A 23543-nucleotide genomic window follows, 5' to 3' on the forward strand; every position below is an offset into this window, starting at 1 on the left:
TGGTACGGCCGAGAGTGGAGAAAGTCAGCTCTCTCCAAATGCTCTCACATGGCCACGCGTATACGGCCTCTGTCAGGGAAATCCTACTCAATGCCTTCTCGCGGCATTACTGTTGCTTACGAAATTGAGAGGATGAAAAGCGAATGTCCGGAGCTTTAACCGGGTTTGTGGACACGGTAAGTCCACCTAGATGAGTTGAAAAACCCTAATTCCAAACCAATGGTTCACACGGGTTGGTTCCAGTATCCTGAATGAACAAATGGCGTATGAATCAATCGTTGGTCACAGGCTACCATGGGACTGCATCTCCTGATAATGCTCCACTGCCTTGTGGATCAGACCTTTAGATCAAAGTCTCCGGTTGTGACCCCCTAAGAAGACCACCTGCTTCAGTTTGGGCACCCATGATAAGAATCAGTATATATTTTTGGTTTACATTATTGTACTAAACGAAGTTTTTATTGATGGATTCCTTGAAATCAAATACAAAACATTACTCTGACTTCGCATTAATTTCCAGTTCCGATATCATATTTTAATAAGACAGTTGTGAAATTTTCTTTCTCTTAAATTTGTTACTTACTATTCCTAGTGTCATCTTCATTTTAAATAAAACAAAAACAGAGAGTCGTGAAGGACAAATAGAAGCCACTCCTATACAGCTTTCTTTCATACAACGACACTATGTCATATACTGACTACTTCCGCTTTTTCCAACCAGTCCCAGAGTCGATAAATAATGCACGACGAAGAATTCTCTGGGATGACATTCGTAAAACATGCTCAACTCACCGACGTCGATGTTCCATGATAGTTACAATAATTAAATTATCGTCTCTGTGCCTGAACACACGATGCAGAACTTCTACATTACTAACATGGTGTTGCCACTGGATGTCGGCAATCCTTCGGAGACAACAGTGATCGAACACAGAGTTGTCTAACATCGTCAACTCAGAGAGGCCAGGTTTCACAAGCATAGAGCAAAACTGCTCTCACCGACGCGTTGTAGATCCGACCTTTTACAGCCAAACTAACATCACGAAGGCGCCAAAGATGGTCCAGATTAGCATAAGCCGCTCTGGCTTTCACTATACGTTAATTGATCTCATCATTCACGCAACCATCAGCACTTATCTAGCTACCTAGATAAACGAACTTCTCGACCAGTTCTATCTGCTCACCATTCAGGGTGAGTACAGGATCACAGTCCTGTCAGTCTTATAAAAGCAATTTGCACTTCAAAGGTACCTACGAAAACTAATTGCCAACGGATTAACTGTAGATTGCATAGCAAATATGAAAATGTATCATTCAAAAACATTTATCGAATTTCATGATGTTCATCACTTCAACATTGAAAATGATTCTCCCTCCTACCGAGAAAAACAACAACATCAACAACAAACAATATGCGTGAGACATAAAAATTTAAGAAAAAACAAACGATAATATGCACCATTTTGTTGTTATATAAACATTAAAAGCTTTTTTTAAGGTTGATAAATGATCACTCCATGAAATTGAATTCCCTCCTTTTTTTAGAAAAAAATTTAAGCTGATCAATGTTGATCAATATGTATTTAAACAAACAAGAAACAGGTAAATTATGATAATATTGACAACCGTTTTGTTGTTTAAATTCATTTAGTATTGTTTGTTTGAATCTTCACATTGATGTGTTAGGACTGTAACTGGTCAGTCTCTAATTGGCCATATGTTCATACTGTGAGTATTGCCTCGATATAGCCTTCATTCACAAGCACTGTAGGCAAAGATGGATAGTGGCTAGTAGTGGAATCCAGTTTCACACGCGTTTCATCCTATTTGGCACTCGTCAGGTGGATGTCCCTGCATCTCAAAGTTGATATTCCATCTAGGACTCGAACCCGGTACCTTTCGCTTCAAACGCCATCGTGTTATCCATCTTTGCTTACAACGTTTTGTTTTTTTGTTTTGTTTTTGTTTCCTACTGATCATAAAAAAATTTTAATTGATTCTTATTACATAAGCAAACAAAAAAATTATTTCAGACACTACTTTTATTTATTTTTTAAATTAACGTTGTTGTCTTGTTGTTATGGTTGTTGTTGTTGATGGTGGTAGTGGTGGTGGTGTTGTTGGTGATGGTGGTAGTGGTGGTAGTCAATTGTCATGTTGATAAACACTCTTACATGTGACTAATCAAGTGTCTATAAAAATAATAATATTGTTTTCCCTTAATTAAAAAAACAAACAATGTTTCCCTTTATTAATAAATTCTCATGGTAAAAAAAAAATAAAAAAAGTGTATTTATCACGAATGAATGGTCAAACATGGGAAACTTTTAATATAAATGGAATTTCAGCAACAAGAATTATCCCTTTGGTTTTAAAATGATGAAAAAATATTTATTATTTTCATAGTTGAAATCACGAGTCAATTGAAGCTAGACCACCATGGAAAATCTGGAAGCATTGGACGGCCGTTTCGTCCAATTGTGGGACTCCTTAGCAGTGCGCATCCACAAAACCCCCTGTCATCTAAAATTATGTGCTCACTAGTGAATGATTTCAAGAGATATTTCCTCGAGTTCTAGTGGGAAGCAGTGACCAGTGGAGTTCTACCAACTCTGTTGTAGAGATATTAACTCACTGAAGACAATTGGTGAACGGTTGCTCAAAATCGTGGAAAATTGTGGAACATTACTAAACATAGTAGGGTAGTGAACAAGAACACTAGTTGGGGACAATCGAATGTATTTAAGCACAAATTACAGATTATCTCACTAAATTCTAATAACCATACAGTCAATAGTTAGTTCTAAAAATAACAACCATTTGTCTCAATCTTAACTGTTCCTTCTGTAAATATTAATCCATCTTCTCTGATTTCATTGTTCATGCATTTTCATACCGATTGCACTTTGTTTCTGTCCTTTCCTTATCGATCTTCTGTCAAAATACATTCTATGTCTGATCATCACCATATACTACTTAATTGTATATAAGTAGCCCACACCACAGTAGCAGTATTTGTAATCATCCAACTAGAAAATCGATATATGACGTTTCACTTTAGTTGTTTCTGCAAAAACTTCTACTGAATGTTGATAGGATAAGATGCTTCTCAGTGTTTTCAGAGACTTTGTTAACTTTTCTTTGAGAAGTTTTTTGGATCTTCTCAACACTATGTTAATTTCCATAGTAACAATACTATTTTTTGTCTTTTTGAAAAAAGTTCTGATATGATACCTAGTACAGAAATATCTACTTAGCTACTGCATTGTATGATAAATTATTTTATGAAACAATAATGAGTGACATTAAAAATCACGGTGTATATAATGAGCGCTTAGTTTGTCTAATTATACATTCAAACATTGACAAATATTCATACAACGCATAGTGTGTGACAAAGTCAGTAAGTCACTTTTTATTTAAAGCTGATGGATAGTATCTAGCATTGCCTCCTATCTGAGAATCGTCAGTTGGATACACTCAGTATTGTTGTGATAAGATGACGGTTGGAGGTGATCAACAGGAAACCCTGGATCCGGGTTTCGTGCTACTTGGCACTCGTCAGCAAGGTGTAACTGTAATTTTCAAAAACTGATGCTCCCTGACGGATTCAATACCATGTCACCCAGCTTCACAGTCAGAGACGTTACCACTGACCTCATGTAGAACTGAAATGTAATCACAGTTGATTGATCACTGGGTAGTGATCAATGTCATGCGTGTCAAGTCTTCCTTAGTGCTGATCAAATGCTATCGATCAGTATTGTTGTCCACATTGGAATTCGAACTTAAATTTACCCCTTTTCAGATATCAACACACCATAGTCTCAGATACCGAGTTCAGATAGCTACTAATGTATTGAACGGTTATGAATATAAGATATGGGATAATTTTAACCTTTACTAATACTTACTTACTTACTTACGCCTGTTACCCCTCGTCGAGGAGCGTAGGCCGCTCACCAGCATTCTCCATCCAACTCTGTCCTGAGCCTTCCTTTCCAGTTCTTTCCAGTTGCTATTCATCCTTTTCATATCTGCTTCTATTTCCCGGCGTAGTGTGTTCTTTGGCCTTCCTCTTTTCCGCTTCCCTTCACCATTCCAAGTTAGCGCTTGCCTCATGATGCAGTTTGGTGATTTCCTTAATGTATGTCCGATCCACTTCCAACGTCTTTTCCTAATTTCCTCTTCAGCTGGAATTTGATTTGTTGTCTCCCATAAAACGCTGTTGCTGATAGTATCCGGCCAACGGATGTTGAGTATTTTGCGTAGACAGCTGTTTATAAATACTTGTACCTTCCTGATGATGGTCGTAGTAGTTCTCCACGTTTCAGCTCCATACAGTAGAACTGACTGTCTTGACGTCCGTATTAAAGATTCTGACCTTGAAATTGGTTGAGAGTTGTTTTGAGTTCCATATGTTCTTCAATTGTAGAAATGCTGCCCTTGCTTTGCCAATCCTCGCCTTTACATCTGCATCCGATTCTCCTTGTTTATCAACGATGCTCCCTAGGTACTTGAATGTTTACACCTCCTCCAGGGTTTCGCCATCAAGTGTGATTGGGTTGGTGTTCTCTGTGTTGCATTTAAGAATCTTGCTTTTTCCTTTGTGAATGTGGAGGCCTATCGATGCGGAGGCTGCTGCTACATTTGCTGTCTTCATCTGCATTTGTTCGTGTGTATGAGAGAGGAGGGCTAGGTCATCTGCGAAGTACAAATCATCTAATTGATTCTGAGCTGTCCATTGTATTCCGTATTTCCCGTCAGATGTCGAATTCTTCATAATCCAGTCAATCACTAGAAGGAAGAGGAATGGGGAGAGTAGATAGCCTTGTCTGACTCCGGTCCTTACTGGAAATGCATCTGTCAGCTGTCCTCCATGCACGACTTTGCACTGTAGTCCATCGTATGAGTTTTGGATAATGTCGACAATCTTTTCAGGAACTCCATAGTGTCGAAGAAGTTTCCATAATATTCTCCTGTCCACGCTGTCAAACGCCTTCTCATAGTCGATAAAGTTGATGTATAGTGATGGGTTCCACTCAACTGATTGTTCCACGATGATCCGTAGTGTCGCAATCTGGTCTGTGCACGACCGATCCTTACGGAATCCAGCCTGATGATCCCTAAGTTCGGCGTCTACTGCGTCTTTCATCCGATTCAGCAGCACTCTGTTGAAAACTTTTCCTGGTACTGATAACAAACTGATGCCTCTGTAGTTCTCACATTTGTTCAGATCTCCTTTCTTTGGTATCTTGATGAGATATCCTTCTTTACAGTCCGTTGGCACTTGTTCCTCTTCCCAAATCTTCTTGAATAGAAGGTGAAGCATATTTGCAGTTATTTCAATGTCTGACTTCAGTGCTTCTGCTGGTATATTGTCAGGTCCTGCCGCCTTCCCACTTTTGATTTGTCTGATGGCCATCTTGACTTCTTCGATCGTTGGTGGAGTGACATCTCTAGGAAGGTCAGTGTGGGCTGCTTCGATGTTCGGTGGATTCAATGGGGCTGGTCTATTCAGCAGTTCCTCGAAGTATTCTGCCCATCTCTTCCTCTGTTCTTGGATCTCAGTGATTGTCTTTCCTTCTTTGTCCTTGACTGGTCTCTCTGGTTTGCTATATCTCCCTGCCAATTTCTTCGTTGTATCATATAGTTGTTTCATATTCCCTTCTCTTGCAGCTTTTTTCGCCACCGTTGCTAGTTCTCCCATGTATTTCTGCTTGTCGGCTTTAATGCTTTTCTTCACTTCCCTGTTTGCTTCTGCGTAGTCTGCTTGTGCTTTGACTTTCTCTGCTCGTGTTCGGCTGTTGTTAATTGCTAGTTTCTTGTTCTTCCTTTCTTGAATTTTGTCCAGGGTTCCCATAGAGATCCATTCCTTATGATGATGCTTCTTAGGACCAAGAACCTCCTGGCACGTTGAAGTTAGTGCTTCTTTTATCCCATTCCAGTTGTCCTCCAAAGTAGTTTCTTGTTCATTCAGTAGATCCTGTAGTGCTTGGAACCTGTTGTTGAGAGTTATCTTGAATTCATGGAGCTTGTCAATATCTCGAAGGAAGGCTGCATTGAACCTTTGTAGTGCTGTTTGTCCAGTTGTCCAGTCTTTCTTCAGCTTCAGTCTCATCTTGGCCGCAACCAGGTGGTGATCCGAAGCTATGTCAGCTCCTCTCCGGGTTCTCACAACTTCCATTGATCTTCGGAATTTTTTGTTGATACAGATGTGATCTATCTGGTTCTCTGTGGTGTGGTCCGGTGAAATCCATGTAGCTTTGTGTATGCGCTTGTGTGGGAATATTGTGCCGCCTATAACCAGTTTGTTGAATGCACATAGATTTGCAAGTCTCTCCCCATTTTCATTTCTCTCTCCTAATCCATGTCGTCCAATTACATCTTCATATCCTGTGTCGTCCACTCCAACTTTAGCATTTAAATCTCCCATCGGGATGGTGAGGTCCTTTCGTAAGCACTTCTCTATAATTGATTGCAGCCTTTCGTAGAACTGATCTTTATCATCGTCGTTGCTATCATTGGTGGGTGCATAACATTGGATAACGTTCATTGTGATCCCTTGCTTCTTTGTTCTGAATGATGCTTTGATTATCCTGGGTCCATGAGATTCCCATCCCACAAGTGCATTTCGTGCTTCTTTGGACAGCATTAGAGCAACTCCCTGAGTGTGTGGAGCATTTTGCCCTTCGTGACCGGAGTACAGCAGCATCTCTCCTGTACCTAGCCTTTGTTGTCCAGATTGTGTCCAATGCGTTTCGCTGATTCCCGAGTACTGCCAATTTGTATCTCCTCATTTCCATTGCTATTTGGCTGGTCTTTCCTGTCTCCCACATTGTCCGGACGTTCCATGAACCTATAAAGAGTGTTGCTCTGGTTGTTAGAAGGTGCATCGGTCTCGTGAATTCCGAAGAATTTCGGCTTTCATCATGAGACGTCATAATTATTCCTTCAACTCCCAGGGCAGAGTTTAAATGGTTTGAATTATTTTTTCTGGTTAGCGTTTTTTTAGCGAGTTAGCTTTTCTACAGGATGGGGTTGCTAACCCCATGCCCAACCCTCCTCCTTTACCCGGGATTGGAACCGGCAGTAACTCTAGAAGGGCTACAGGCGGAGTTAACCTTTACTAATAATGATACAAAATTACTATTTCTTAGGAGGTTAGGTATCTCTTTAATATCAGTGCTAAGGATTTGAGTTCTTATAGGAATCTATAGAATTTCATATTTCAGAATGAATACTCAGTATGATAATCATGATGACTTTAGATATGAATATGTAAACGAATAGTCATTGTTTAAAGAAACTTAACTTAGTCACTAAACAATAGTAGGCTGATATTTAAGTATTAGAATTCATCAAGGAAGGTCAATATGAAACTTTCTATGCTAATTCTAATATTAAGTTCATAATGTTTTGAACTATCAATAAAACAACTAATCAGAAGGAGTTTTTGTGGAGATCTCAGTATTTTCATAGTTGAAATCATGAGTCGATTGAAGCTAGACCATTAAGAAAAACCTGGAAGCATTAGACGGTCGTTTCGTCCTAGTATGGGACACCTCAGCAGTGCACAAGATTGGTAGATCCTGGGTTCAAATCTCGCGAGGGGGGATCGTGGATGTGCATTGCTGAGGAGTCGCACAATAGGACAAAATGGCCATCTAATACTTCCAGGTTTTCAATGATGGTCTGGCTTCAATTAACTCATGATCTCAACTACATGAAATACAACAAATCTATTTTAGTAACATGGATATAAAATATCAGTAATCATTTTATATCCCAATAAAAGTATAAGAATCAACATTAATTTATGAATAGAGTTAAGATATTAACAATATTGAGGTTACGTAACAAATCGATTTAAAAATGAAAAAAAAAGTAATTGAATTAACGTTGAATTGGATTACATTGAGTTTTCTTTTCGGGGGTGGGGTGGAATATAAATGTATCATCATACTACTCATAAAACAATAAAGACTTAAATATTTATCCTAAAAAAAATACAAAATAATAATAATAATAATAATTTACTTAACCACTTAATTAGTTACGCCTGTTACCCTTAGTGTAAGAGCATAGATTGCCCACTAGGTTTCTCTATTGAAAATAAAGTCATATTCATTTTCGGAAAAAAAATTTTTTTTTAATGAAAAATTATCTTTTTTTAATCACTAACTGTATCATCGTAACACTCATAAGAGAAGATAAACTTTAATATTTAACCCCCCCCAAAAAAAAAATTACAAAGTAATAATAATAATTTACTTAACTACTTACTTACTTACTTAATTACTTATGCGTGTTACTCCCCTCCCCTTGTGAAAGGTGTATAGACTACCCACTAGGATTTCTGCATTAAAAAAAATAATAAAAATCATTTTCATTTTTCGGAAAAAAATCGAAAAATTATTTTCCTTTTTTAAAGGGGTTAATCACTAAATCAATTAATCCCATAGGAGATCAAAATGGATAAATAAATAAATAAATAATAGAAGGACCATCCAGTTAAGAGAACAAACTTACATTAAAATCATCCACCTTAGCTACAAATCTTCTCCACCATCTCAATAGAAAGAATAATTATGGTATTAAATGGATCATTTTTATGGATATCAAAATTTTTTTTTAAAAAAATTTTAAAAAAAAATTATTTTTTATTTTTTTATTTTATTTACTTTTATAATTTTTGAATGATTCAATTATATGTTGCCTTATCATTAATTGTTACCATTATGGACAATAATATCAATGTCTAATCCCATGGAAACTAAACTAATCCAGAAACAAATCAAGTGCCATCATCTATATCAGTTATATGAAGTATATACCGTTAACTAGATTTACTTTTCCCGAGTCTATAATCCTTTAAAAAATTTTTCGAAGGAGGGGGAATTATTTGATTTAAAACAAAACAAAGAAACGTATTATAAACTAGAAAAAAAATTCATAAAGTCTCTCACTCATATACACATGAATATACATTCCTAGAAAATGACAACATCAAAAGTGGAGAATAATGGGAGTATAGTCAATAACAAAATTGTATAACTTAAAGGTAATAATATTAATACCTTTAGAATATTTATAAATTAGTGGTAGACTATACAGTGTTACCTTTCTCATTCTACCCCACCATGACAGACGATGTTTTCTGGTTCAGAAGTAGGATGGAGGGAAGCTAGAGGTGGTCAAACTAAAACAGCGTCAGACCATGAATCCACTGATATTTGTACTTATCAATGTTAATACGTGTAAATTAAGTGGTTGGGGTGTGTATGATTATCGTAACCAATAGTTAATGACTTTAAACTGCATGACTAAAAATTATTTGCAATGGCACAGTTGCATCCATTCTTTTTCTTCCCTCGAATTCTTAGACTTTAAATTCCTCGTCACTCTTTTGTTTTTCTCTCGCTAATTTATATTTCCTTTTCGAGTTACGTGTTCAGTACATAATCTTCCCCATTACCACTGATACTGTTACTGTCTCTAGCATTCTGGAATATACATACGCACAGATTCTATGCTGTGATTGACTGACAGACTTACTCTTTATAACAATGGCGAACTCAAATGACCGCAAACAAAGTAAATCTCTCTCAATTTGTGATGCGGAGCACCTTCATAAGGAAAATAGATAAAAAGCATTACGGGGCATAAATTAAACGTGTCGATATTTCATTGAATTTTGATGTACATACACGTGCCGTCATACTACTAACATAATAAGTAGTATACTTCCAAAAGGTAGTAGATAATTGTGTAGTTTACTAGTTGAATTCATGAGTCGATTTAAGCTAGATCATGCAAAACCTAGAAGCAGTGAAAGGCCATCTCGTCCTAGTATGGGACTCCTCAGTAGTGCTCATCCACGATCCCACATGAGTGATTCGAATGCAGGACCTTAGTTCTTGCACGCGAACGCCACATCTCCAGACTACTGGGTTGTCTAACTTCAACTAATTCATGATATTGTGCGACTGTCCATTGTCATCAGTGATTGACTGCCATACTAGGACGAAACGACTGTCCAGTGCTTCCAGGTTTTCAATGATGGTTTAGCATTAATTGACTCATGAATTTAACTATTAAATTACTACAATCTCCACAAAACCCCCATTCTGATAATTGGGTAGTTATCACACAAAAGTACTACAGTGAACCAGTAGAATTATGGAATATGTAGAAATTCTTTGACTTACTATTCTACTCAAATTCTACAAAATACCAAAAAGAAGTATTTATTCGAGTTAGTAATCAGATTCATATTTTAGAAAACTCAAAAATATGCAACACCCCCCCCAATCACAAAAGAGGTATGTAGTAAACATAATGTACATAAGAAAGACAAGATAATCTGAGTATGTCTCTCGCTGATAAAAACTTCTTAATAGCAATTGCACATTTGGCTTACTTACTTAAGCCTGTTACTCCCAATGGAGCATAGGCCGCCTACCAGCATTCTCTAACCCACTCTGTTCTGGGCCTTCTTTTTTAGTTCCATCCAGTTTTTGTTCATTCTTCTCATGTCCGTCTCCATTTCCCGGCGTAATATGTTCTTTGGTCTTCCTCTTCTCCTTTGACCTTCAGGATTCCATGTGTGGGCTTGTCTTGTGACGCACATCGTGAAAAAAAATTAATTTCAGGTCTAAATAAAAACTAAGATGTACTATTTTTCACATCTGGATGAGGATGTTATAGATACCTTTGCTTTTGGGTCAAAACTTTGGTTAACAGTAGTAAAGTCATCGTCCTTAACATTTAAGTGACAAAACAGTTTGTTTAGAAACATACGCATTTCCAAATTCGTCAACCAGAAACTTAGATGCATTTCCGAATCCGTCAACCCGAGATATTTTTCTAGAAATATTGACCATAATCATTTATTTAGTGAATTATTATAAAGAAGTTTCTCATTATACTTTAGTTGAGTAACCGATAGTCATGAACGATTGATAGCTTTGTTCATGATCATCTAATTGACATAAGACTTGAAAAAAGATTTCTGAGCTATCCAACATGTTCCATGAAATATACTGCATCGTTTAAATGTGTCTTTTGTACACTACTGAAAACATTTCCATCCATACCCATAAAGCAAACATAATTTTGAGTCCAAAAGATCTTTATGCAATCTCTTTCCATCTTAACCGACGATATAAAGTCCATCGAGGTGGATTAAAACGCAATTGTTATTCCCTTGTTTTTTTCTACAATTACCTTTTTACGTTCTTAATTTTAATATTCATCTCTTTATTATTATTATTTAAACATAAATATTGGTACAAGGAAGCGCCAGATATAGATGCGCCACACAAATCTTATTTGATTCGTGTGAGGGCTATAATACTGCCCAGGTGCTCAAACTGAAGCAGGTGGTTTTCTTAAGAGGCCACAACCGGAGCCTTCGACCTAAAGGTCTGATCCACAAAGCAGTGGAGTATCGTGAGGAGATACAGTCTCATAGTAGCCTGTGACCTACAATTGATTCATACGACATTTGTTCCGTCAGGATCATGGAGATCATGTGAACCATTGGTTTGGAATCAGAGTTTTCCAACTCCCCTAGGTGGTCTTTCCGTGTCCATCAACCCGGTTAAAGCGTCGGACATTCGCTTTTCGTCCTCTCAATTTCGTAAACAACACCTGTGGCACGAGAAGGCAATGAGTAGGAATTCATCTCTTTACTCTTACATAACTATTACAAATGATTGGGTTGTTAATAAAAATGTTTTTTCTCTCAATTCTCTTATTAGACATTATTACCAACCATTAGATTGCATGTTTTAATTCATCTACAAAATGGTTATTTTCAATGGTGTGATTATTATATCCTTTTTGTTCTTTTGATTACTTAATTAACCAACTAGTAGTATATTCATAATTCCATATGAAGTTGTAATAATATTATGTAACACATACCCACTTGATTGGTATTATACCATTATTGAATAGAAATAAAGAAACAGCATTCATACTATTGTAGAGTTATAATGAAAAACTAATGGAAAAGGACAAAAGGTACCTCACCTTTCTATTCATTCAATTTCTAAATGGGAAATTTAACTTCATTTTGAAGTAGATGAATTGCTAATTGTTAATCACATATCGAAATGTTCTTGTCTAAATAAGATTATATTCAGAAGGGAGGTTTTGGGGAGATTTTAGTAATTTTATATAGTTGAAATCATGAGTCCATTGAAACTAGACCACCATGGAAAACTTAAAAGCACTGGATAATAATCATATGCTCACTAGTGACTTGCTTCAAGAGATATTTCATGGAGTTCTAATGTGAAGCAGTAACTAATGAAGTTCAACCAGGTCTGTTGGGAGATATCAACTTACTGAAGACAATTGGTGAATGGTTTCTTAACTTTGTGGATTGGTTGAAGTTAAACATTAACACCGTTGGATGCCGGCTGGCTCAGCGGTCAAATGCTCACGCTCAAGACTGATGGATCCTGGGTTAGAATCTCGCAAGGCAGGATCATGAATGTTCACTGCTGAGGAGTCCCGTGATAGAACGAAATGACCGTCCAGTTCTTTCAGGTTTTCCATGGTGGTCTAAATTCAATTGACTCATGTTTTGAAATTAACTTTAAATAACAGTAATACATAGTCTATAAGGTAGTTTATCCTTAATATCAATTATTGTTAACCATTATGTTTGAGAAAACACAGAGAAAATGTGATGTAGTGAAAAATTAGAAATGAAAATTAAGGAGTCTAAATATTTTTTTTAAGTGTACAGTCATGTTGAATATCCTGATTACTTACTACATTATGACAACAACTACGGTTGAGGTTAAATTTAAGTCACTAAAAAATTTTAGACAATGAAGAGTTTAACAACTACATAGTACTTATGTTTAAGGAATGGAGTAATTATATGATATATTGTTTATAAACAATTAAACAGACGTTCATATAATTCTCGATTTCGTTCGAATAATTATTAAATAAAATTAGTCAGTCAGTCTAGCTACAACGTAGGACTAGGCACATTTATGCAACGGTCCAAGTTGACATACCTCGTTAGCACAACAAGGTGAACACCGAATTCATAGAAGTAGTTAATTTAGTGGTGGTAATATATAAAAGATCGGTTGTATATAAGGATATAGTATAGGAAGGAAGACAGATATCAAGCAATTTTAATCTCATGGTTTAAGGGAAGACAAAGAGTGTATACACCCACGCCATTATGATCGATTCTGAGCCATGTCACCTGGAGTTTCCAACCATGGGTTACGATTGTCGCGTGGACCCCAACCAAGTAGTCTGCATCTACCAACATGTCTCAGACTAGAAGTTAGTGACTTCAATCACTAATGTCACGTTTTAGTTTAGCCGCCCCTAACTTTCTTCCAATCATCGCCAATACTAGTCAGCATAGCGCGTAGCGATAAACTAAATAAATCACAAAAATATATACGAAAAAGTACAAACCAACAACGAATCTCTTAGCATCAGTTAATTCTAGATATTTTACTGTTACTACTATCACTGATTTTTACCAGATTTAGACAAAAGAAACTAAAATTATTTCATTAAATAGAAGATTCACAGAATAAGATAGAAAATTAATTCATACATTTTTATTACCCCCCCCCAATGGAGCATAAGCCTCCGACCAGCATTCTCCAACCCACTCTGTCTTGGGTCTTCCTTTCTAGTTCTATCCAACTTTTGTTCATTCTTCTCATGTCTGTCTCCATTTCTCGGCGTAATATGTTCTTTGGTTTTCCTCTTCTTCTTTGGCTTTCAGGATTCTATGTGAGGGCTTGTCTTGTGACGCAATTGGGTGATTTCCTCAATGTGTGTCCTATCCACCTCCAGCGCTTCTTCCTCCGCTGAAATCTGGTTTTTCCTCTCCCATAGTAGCTTGTTTCTGATAGCCAACGGATCCAAAGTTGAGCGTCAAATACATTTTTATACAACTAATCAAAGTGTATTCAACCACGTAAAATAGAAGAGTTTAGAACAGTCTTTTTCTCCATGGCATAGAATAAATAAACGACTTTTTCATATGCGATAGTGTTTATCAAGGATGAAACAGTTGATTAGTCAAATTGGAACTGAAAACAAAACTTAGCAATGACACTATAAGTACAATACGCTATTTTTTTCCTTACCGTTAGTGTTTACGATAAGAGCCTATGAAATTTAACTGTAAAGACATTGTGAAAAGAATATACCACAATCACTTTGACAAAGTTATTAACTGGAAACAGGGTGGATAATATGTGAATATATGAATATTCAACGCAACTAATGGAAATGGAGTGACTTAATTACACTTTATCGAAAACCTGTCAGTAGGAAAAAGTCGACACTTGTTTTTCAGCATTAAATATTATAATTTACATCCCCCCTTCCCAGTTACCTTGCGAATAAACTGAAAAATCGAAAAATTCCGAAGTTTGTGGCTTATACATATGTGAAAACAGTTGACAAATAGATATACGTACATAACGAATAATTTACTCTGCTAAATTGGAATCTATGGAGTCCGTCATTCTGTTTAACAATACCCTATTGAAGACTTTTCCTGGTATTGAGAGAATAGTGATTCCTCTGTAGTTATCACACTTGCTAAGATCGCCTTTCTTTGGTATCTTGATCAGAAGTCCTTCTTTACAGTCTGTTGGTACTTGTTCTTCATCACAAATCTTACTGAACAGAAAGTGGAGTATCTTTGCTGTTATTGCCACATCTGCTTTCAGTACCTCTGCGAGTTAGATTTCTACAGGATAGGGTCACTAATCCCATGCCCAACCCTCCTCCTTTATCCAGGCTTGGGACCGGCAGTAACCGCATAGGGGCTCCAGGCTTACATAAAACTGAAATTACAATTATCGTATTTGATCCAGGTGCAGTAAGATCAACGAATGTGTTCTGTTCCTGTTATTTATACAGATATCAATTACTCATAGTAATAAGTGTAAAATTAGGAGTAAGAGAAATTATGCAGATATTAGAGTCCTATGACATCATGAACAGTTATGATTCAAGGTTACTTTGGTGAAATATTCCAACCCTTCGGAAGTTATAAATGCTAAACTTTAAAACCTTAACAACCTATAAATAATCTCCGCACTTTCCAAACCTTACCACTGACACTAGAAATCCGAGAGAAACGTGAGGCAGTACTAATTTCATAACTGATCATTCTTAACCATCTAATCGTTAAAGAAAGGTGATATTATTGAAGATCCCGGCTGTCCATGAGAAACACGTTGTTCCCAATACCTCCTATTACAGTTGTTAGTATGAATTCTTTATAAAACTTTTGTTTTTGACCTTAAAGCTATCCAACTGAACGATTTGACAGGACCTTAAACAATAAGCGTTACAGACAAAATAATTTTATTGAATCGTCACAACAAATAACCCTATTAACTGCATTCAGGTAGTTGTTGTATGCTGATGACACTAGAAAGCAAACACATTATGTAATTTCATGTTGATATTTTCTTTGTTTATTCATTATTATAGTTTAGAATGATCAAAGTACAGAATAGAAGATCCATAAAAATATGTCCATCTACGATCATTTGGATTGTATTTCTCAGTTATATAGTACACATAGAAAGCGCTACAACAAAGAAACTTTTTGGACATGCTAAACTGGATGGTAATTATCAGATTAATGATCATAGTGGTAAGTCAAAACAAAAAAAGATAAGTAATAGTGACATTGAATACGCCCTCTTTTTCAATCATTCTACTAATAATAAATTCTAAAACAAGTGCGTTTTACACGAGGAGTAATGGTTTAGTTGCTTGATTTTCAACCAGAAAGGTCGCCACTTTGAAGGTTATCGAATTTAGTTAGATTCAAGTAGCTCTCACAATAAAATGCAGCTTAACACTAAGTACATAAAGTCTTGATCAGTACACAAGCTAACTACCAAAAAGCGCATGTGAGAGTTTACAAGCATTTCACTAACAATTACAAAACCAGGTGTAAAACACAATTATTTATTATTTATTTAAACACATAAATAATGGTACAAAGGGGGCACCAGATATATATGCCCCACACAAATCGAATGAGATTTGTGTGAGGTCTGTGAAACTGCTCGGGTGCTCAAACCGAAACAGGTGATTTTCTTAGGGGGCCACACCCGGAGCTTTTAACCTAAAGATCTGATCCACAAGGCAGTGGAGCATCATCAGGAGATGCAGTCCCATGGTAGACGGTGACCGACGATTGATTCATACGGCATTTGTTCCTTTAGGATACTGGAGCCCCTGTGCACCATTGGTTTAGAATGAGGGTTTTCCAACTCCACTAGGTGAACTTTCTGTGTCAACCAACCCGGTTCGAGCGCCAGACATTCGCTTTTCGTCTTCTCAATTTCGTAAGATACACCCTATCCCGCCACGAGAAGGCAATGAGTAGGACTTCCGCGGCAGAGGCTATATACGCGTGGTCATGTGAGAATATTTCGAGAGGGACAGTGGACTCTCCCCATTCTCGTCCGTACCAGGGCATTTGGGGACAATCATGTAACCAATAAGTAGTTACAACATCAAGAGAAATGTTAACATGAAATGATTAGTCGACTTGATAAGATAAAATTAGATGTGGAGGGTTAATGCTAAGTTGAAAGAGAATTGTAACAAATACTATTTGGAAAAGTCAGGCAATAAAGGAGTACTGATAACGGTTATTGTCGAATAAATTAGTTTTTCAACAAAAAAACTGGCAGTAAACCGTCAGTAAAAGTATATCTGCCATAATAATAGTTATAATGATGGAACTCCATAACCACGTATAGAGTCGTATAGATTCACTTGAGTAGCACACTATGCGTTAAGGTTACTGATGCTAACTAGTTGTTCAAATTGAACTGGATGAATTAGTATTCAAACCTGAAGCTCAATGGTCAGGTATTTTCATCACTTCGCCACTGCTCCACCTACAGACTTATATATCACTTATATATCACTATCAACCCCATACCAACTAGGTATGGGTATGTCTGTTATCACTGATCAGTTTCTAAAGCGAGAATTTCATCATTATGTTTTTGAGAAGCACCTTTAACACATGTTAAAAATACAAATTGCTCATCAGATAAGTGTTCATGTCTGATTATATGGTAGAGTAGTATTCATATGCCACTAGTTATCCTGTGATATTTGGGTGCTACTTTAGTTTCTTTTGAAAACTAATTAACATTATGGAGATTCCCTTAGTTATAACGTCTATTTATAAAGATTGACCGACTAGAATAAATATTCCTATCTCTTTGCTTAGATCTAGTATCCGGATTTCTATATTCAAAAGAGCTTGCAGTTAACGACCTATTAGATGTATTGGATGAGTTGAAAAATTATGTAGCACGTTATGATCATCAAATTGTCTGTGCTGGTATGGAACCGAAAAGTGAAATGTGTAAAATTGTAAAACATCAATTGGCATTAAAATATTTTGAAGCTGCAATAAATACATCATATACAGGGTATAAATCTTATGTATGGAGACAAATTCATAATGATGAACTATATGGAGTAATGCTTATTTTAGATCCTAAACAAGGTAATGAACGAGATGAAATGCATCAGGTAAGTGTGAAAGAATGTTCTATCTAACAATAATTTAATACATATAAACACAGCAATATATGAGATCATGTTCTATTCTATATTGGTCTTCATAAAAAGGAACTAGAAGAAATCATCTCAGTCAGTCAGTCAGTTACAACGTAGAACTTCGTACGTACGTACATCAGTTCGAGTTGCCATACCACATTAACACACAGATGAAGTTGTCGATTCAAATACCATAGTGGAAGAAGTAGTAAGAGTATAAGCAGTAATCCAAAAGATTAGGGTTTAAAGATGTTATTGAAGGACTATTATACAGTGAAATAAATTTGAAAAGAGAAGAAAGATAGAGACATGAAGAATTCGGAAGATTAGAATTCAGCAGAACACAAAGAGTGGATGCACCTTCGCCATTGCAAACGATTTTGAGCCATGTCATTCAAGGTCTCTAACCATCGATTGGTATGATCTCGTGAATCCCAACCAGGTAGTCTACACCTACCAACATGGCTCAGTCCAATTGTCAGTGACTTCATGGATTTGTGCCACGTTTTGGGACTTTAGTATCCGATGTCATGCGACAGTTTGACGATCACAGTGCATAATTTATCCTCCAACTGTGTGTTTATGTACTCAACTTTGAGCTATACTATACATTAGGGATAGTGAGACCATTTACTCTCCCAAACCAGTCCCTTGTGATATTTATACATGTTTATTTTTTTGTTAATAATTTCTGTGTTTTCAAAAACTTTCGTCTAAGTATGAACGAACAGTTTCACAGTATTTGAGTACTAAGTTAATCTAAGATATTAAGGAGAAAGAATATATTTGAGAAATGTCAGCGATTGAATTTCAAGTAAATCCAACGTTCTGCTCGATGATCTGGTCCAAGCCTTTTCAAGGAGGTATAATCAAACATTAAAATTATCGATTATAAATAGGTACATGATTCTCCGGTTAACTGTATACCAAATAGATCATCCAATCAGTGTTACCAATGTTGAAAGTAAGTATTTGATATGGTGCGTACGAGACATTTGGTGTGCAACAAAAAGCGGAAAAAAAGATAACAGACTGTGTATATTTGTAGGTGAACCAAAACGATAAAGTGAAAGATAGATATGGTATACAGTTAACCGGAGAACCATGTTTGATTATACCTCCTTGAAGAGGCTTGGACTAGATCGTCGAGCAGAACGTTGGATTTACTTGAAATTCAATCGCTGACATTTCTCAAATATATTCTTCCTTCTTAATTTTTATATTTCTATCAGATAAAAATCCTATTCTGCTGATTGGCAGTGTTGTCTTTCACATATCGCGCTATTTGACTGCTTGCACCAATGATCTGGTGAGCAGTCAACCCTAAGTTACACCACATCGTTGTATTTCAGTACTCAACAACATAATTCATTTGAACAGTCCTCAAACCAACGATTGTTAATTAAATAGTAGCTCATAATAGTAGCAAAATCTGTAAGATAAGAAATGAGATTAGAAAACCGAGATTTTATAGTTGCATAGCTTCTTTTGACAAGGATAATAAATCTCACTTTTTGACGAAACTACACTATTGTGTCCGATCCAAAGTAGTAATAGAAGTGTAAGTCAGACTGAGAACAACCATCCAATGTAATCTAACTGCTTATTTGTTTTTTTTTCTCTCTATTTCTAAAACAAACATTTCAGATTCTTAGAGCATCCACTTATCAAAGAGATATTTGTGCTAGTCTCTTATTGGAATCAGGAAATAATGAACGTTTACGATATATTCGATTACATAATGGTCCAGATAAATCACTTTCTGAATTAATTAAAAATTTAATGATGAGACAATTTGTAGAAGAGAGTACTCAACTTTATTTATGTACTGAATATAAAGCAGCTGGTGTACACAATGTTGCAATATTTGCTAACCAGCTATCTCTGGTATGTTAACTAATCTAATCTATCGTATTCAGCATTTATGATTATTTTTGAGCCTGAGAAGATTGTGAGATTGATATTTATTTTCATAGTTGAGTCAATTGAAGCTAAACCAACATGGAAAACCTGGAAATACTGGATGGTCGTTTCGTCCTATTGTGGGACTCCTCAGCAGTGCTCATCCACGATCCCGCACTGGCGAGATTTGAACCCAGGACCTACCAGTCTCGCTCCAGAGCATTTAACCAATAGACCACTGAGTGGGCTGGCATCCGATGGTGTTAATGTCTAACTTCAACCAATCCACGATGTTTGAGCAACCGCTCACCAACCGTTTTCCATGGTGGTCGAGCTTCAATCGACTCATGATTTCAAATATTTAAATACTGAAATCTCCACAAACCCCCTTCTGATATTTATTTATTTATTTAAGCACATAAATTTCGATACAAAGAGGCACCAGATATATATGCGCCGCAAAAATCTCATTTGATTTATATGAGGGCTGTGATACTGTCCAGGTGCCGAAATTGAGATTGAAAATCAATAAAATACTAAATATTTACGAACAAACTGAATCTAGGCAGTTTAAATCATGGGTTGGTTTTGTAAGCATAAGCCCTTCATGGTATGAATGACAACTAAAATAAAAGGCATACAAATGAAGAGTGATTCGTGAGGAATTTCGTCCAGCTTTTAAAGAAAAGTTCCACAATCTTTGGGTGCCGACTGCATGGAGGATGTTAAACTAAAACTACATTTGAGATTGATAGTAATAAGTCTTATTGAGCTTTGCAGTCTAGTCTCAGCCTCCACAGAGAAATAATCAAAGCTACCACATATAAATTAGATTATCAAGTATTTATGTATTGCCTAATGTGTGAATGAGAGTCATTTGACATAAACTTTGTCCAAATCATTTTACGTGAAGAAATGTGCGTAGGCATATGGAAATCTTGTGTGATACAAGCTACCCATGAAGCCTTTTAAAGCAGCACATGTATACAGGGAATAAAACGTTGAGTATATTGACAGCTCGGAAGAAATGCTCTGTTCCTAAAACTATAATTTAATGGGGAAATATTTAGCGACGTGATATCTAGTAGACTAGTGAACGCGGCTAGCAAGACATTTTACGCAGATATTCTTTATTAGCAATTTTTTAGTCGACCAGTGGTCCATATTCAAATGAAAGATAATTTACCTCATTTCACCTTCTCGATCTATATGTACAAATTCAGCTGCTCCTGTAGAGGAAGATATATAATGTGTGCAACCAGTCTCCAAAATATGGCAGAATTTGTAGGGACACAATCCAATAACTCTGGTCTGTGTTCAGAAGTTCATAGCATTGCTGTTCATTCTTTGGCCTGATAGGACTGAACAAACAATTTCGCCAAATGTTTACATCTTTTGCCTGCGTTTCTTCACTCCAGTATCTCTTCGCCATCTACTTACTTTTGCTGATTATTTTGACACTTATAACGTAATGTTGGTAGTTTTTAGACCGTTGCTGTTACCTTGACGTGGTGGTCGGGCTTGCCTATCATGATTATCCAATCAAGCTACACCGGGTGGAACAATAGTTCCTCAAGGTCCTACCATGCCAGACAGGTCGGTTGAAGAGCGGTAAGACTAAGAGCAGCAAAACCAAGGTCCGAAGGCGAAGTCGTACTTCTCACTGTACAGAGGTGTGACGGCAGTAAGGTGTTTCCTTCAGACAACCGGCATAACAGCGATGCCGCTTTCCCACAAGGAGGGGTGGGGTTAGAAAAGGTCAACCCTAAAAATACACACCTCGCCTTATCCCACGGATATCCGTCTCCGGCGGTAAGGTCCCAACAAGTACGGAGCTAACACAAAAACTATCCACAAAAAGGTCGTGTGTGACCAACCTCAAGCAGTTGTCCCTTGGGCACTGTGGTCACACTCTCAGGTCATTAAGACCACTTCTAATCCAATTTCCCTTTCAGATACCTCTAGAAGAACCCTTCCACGGTGTGGGTAACCGGGAAGTGATAACTGTTCTCATACCTCTAACAGTACTTAAGAGTTTTTAGACCTAGTTTGATATTCATTTTCCCAAGTGTTGATCCTATTTCAGTGTTGAAACATCTATTTAACATCTTATTGTTCTTATCACACCTTCCATTTACTATTGATTTACACTTTTTGCTTATTGTGTTTAGTTTACTAATCTATTCCATTGTTATCATTTACTGATAAACTGACTTGATCGGCTTCATATTTCTTCTATATGCATATGAATACTAACGTATACTAAAGTAAAGCTTGATGAACATTTATTTATTCTCAATCTAAACGTGATCTGACAATCCTAATTTTCGTTTATTAAACATATTGTCCAATGTCTTCCCGATCATATTCTAGAGTCGTCGATGGTTAATGGTCTTCACATACATATACTTCTTCCCTTACTACAATTTGAACATAGTTTATATGAAATCACTATTATTCGACCGTATAAAAGTCGTATCCAACATCTTGACATAACTGCGAAATACTCTAATTTAAACTTGTTCCTTTAACTTATTTATATTCGATAATACTGATCTCAGATTATTTCTCTAAAGAAACTCAGACAAGACAAAAAGGAGAAACGCTGGAGTTATGTTATGTTAGCTGAAACTTTTACATATATTATATGCCCCCAAATGCGCTGGTACGGCCGAGAGTAGGGCGAGTCCGCTCTCCCTCTCTAAATGTTCTCACATGACCACAAGTATATAGCCTCTGTCAGGGAAGTTTTACAAAGTAAAGTTAGTGGAATTACCAAGTAGTTATGAACATCCAACTAACTAGAAGCAAGTCGGATCTATAAAACCATCACCACAACTATAACAAACTGTTATAGTATTCCTACGCTGTTTATTAATTTGTTTATACATTTCAAAAGTCGTCACATTACCATTTTCTTTTCATTCCCAGAAACATTTCGTCAATACAGGATTCGAGATGGTTGAATGTGGTTCAAAGTTGTATGAAGTATGTGGGAATAGTTGGTTCAAGAACCGGTGCCTAATGGTCAGGACAATCACGGCTGGGGACTGTCGATCAACTTGATACTTTTAAATACTAAAACTGATTGCATTTTTCAAATATTGTCAATATTATAACTCTGAATAAAATTAATAAATTACTTAACTCAATTTCGAGAAACAATATTTTTCTAGGAAACAAATCATTCTATGTTATTCTTTATTGCTTGATAGTCATTCTATGGCTTGATCCCATCAGTCAGTTAGCTACAACGTAGGACCAGGCACATATATGCATCGGTCCAAGTTACCACACCTCATTAGCACGGCAAGATTAACACCGAAAATTCATAGAAGTACTTACTTCAACAGTAGTAATACATAAAAGAAAGATCGCATATAGGGATATAATACAAGGGGAAATAATTGGTTCGTATAGAAGATTCGTAGCTCAAGTGGATGGTTTTGATGGAACTCAGAAAACAAAACTCCATCAAAATTGGTTCATAGGAAGGAAAGTTTTCAAGTAATTTTAATCTCATGGTTTAAGGGGAGACAAAGAATGTATACACCTACGCCATTGTGATCGATACTGAAATATGTTACTTACACTCTCCAACCATTGCCTAGGATAGTCACGCGGACTCCGACCAAGTAGTCTGCATCTACCAACACGGCTCAGACCAGAAGTTACTGACTATATGGACTGACGTCATGTCTTGGTTTGGCATCCTCTACCTTTCTTCCAACCGTCCCCAACACCAGTCAGCATTGTGCGTCCTGGTAATCGGTGTTTAGCCATGCGTAACATGTGGCCCAACCATCTCAGTAGATGGAGCCCTATCGTAGATGGAAAAATTTTGGCCCCACCAAACATTGTTGTGAGTTATTCGATCGACTCACACGACACTGTTACAAGGAAAGCTACAGGTAAGGTAACAGAAGTTAACACGGTCAAAAGCCGTGAACGTGGCTTTTAAAGATGTTAAACACGTTCCTAGTTTAGTTATCTGGAATCTAGAAGATTCAACCCTGCTAAAAGAC

The 23543-nt window shown here is 36.7% G+C and overlaps 1 protein-coding gene across 1 annotated transcript; it reads left to right on the forward strand.

Annotated features, from left to right (window-relative positions):
• Positions 1-15516: 15516 nt before the first annotated feature.
• Positions 15517-22683, forward strand: Smp_198890 (hypothetical protein; the record flags this gene model as incomplete). Its single annotated transcript, XM_018789653.1, has 4 exons — positions 15517-15676; positions 17282-17589; positions 19264-19503; positions 22450-22683. The coding sequence occupies 4 exons, from the start codon at positions 15517-15519 to the stop codon at positions 22582-22584; spliced, it is 843 nt and encodes a 280-aa protein (XP_018646445.1). The 3' UTR covers positions 22585-22683.
• Positions 22684-23543: the final 860 nt, after the last annotated feature.

This window comes from Schistosoma mansoni (assembly GCF_000237925.1).
Source record: "Schistosoma mansoni, WGS project CABG00000000 data, supercontig 0134, strain Puerto Rico, whole genome shotgun sequence".
NCBI classification, from domain to species: domain Eukaryota; kingdom Metazoa; phylum Platyhelminthes; class Trematoda; order Strigeidida; family Schistosomatidae; genus Schistosoma; species Schistosoma mansoni.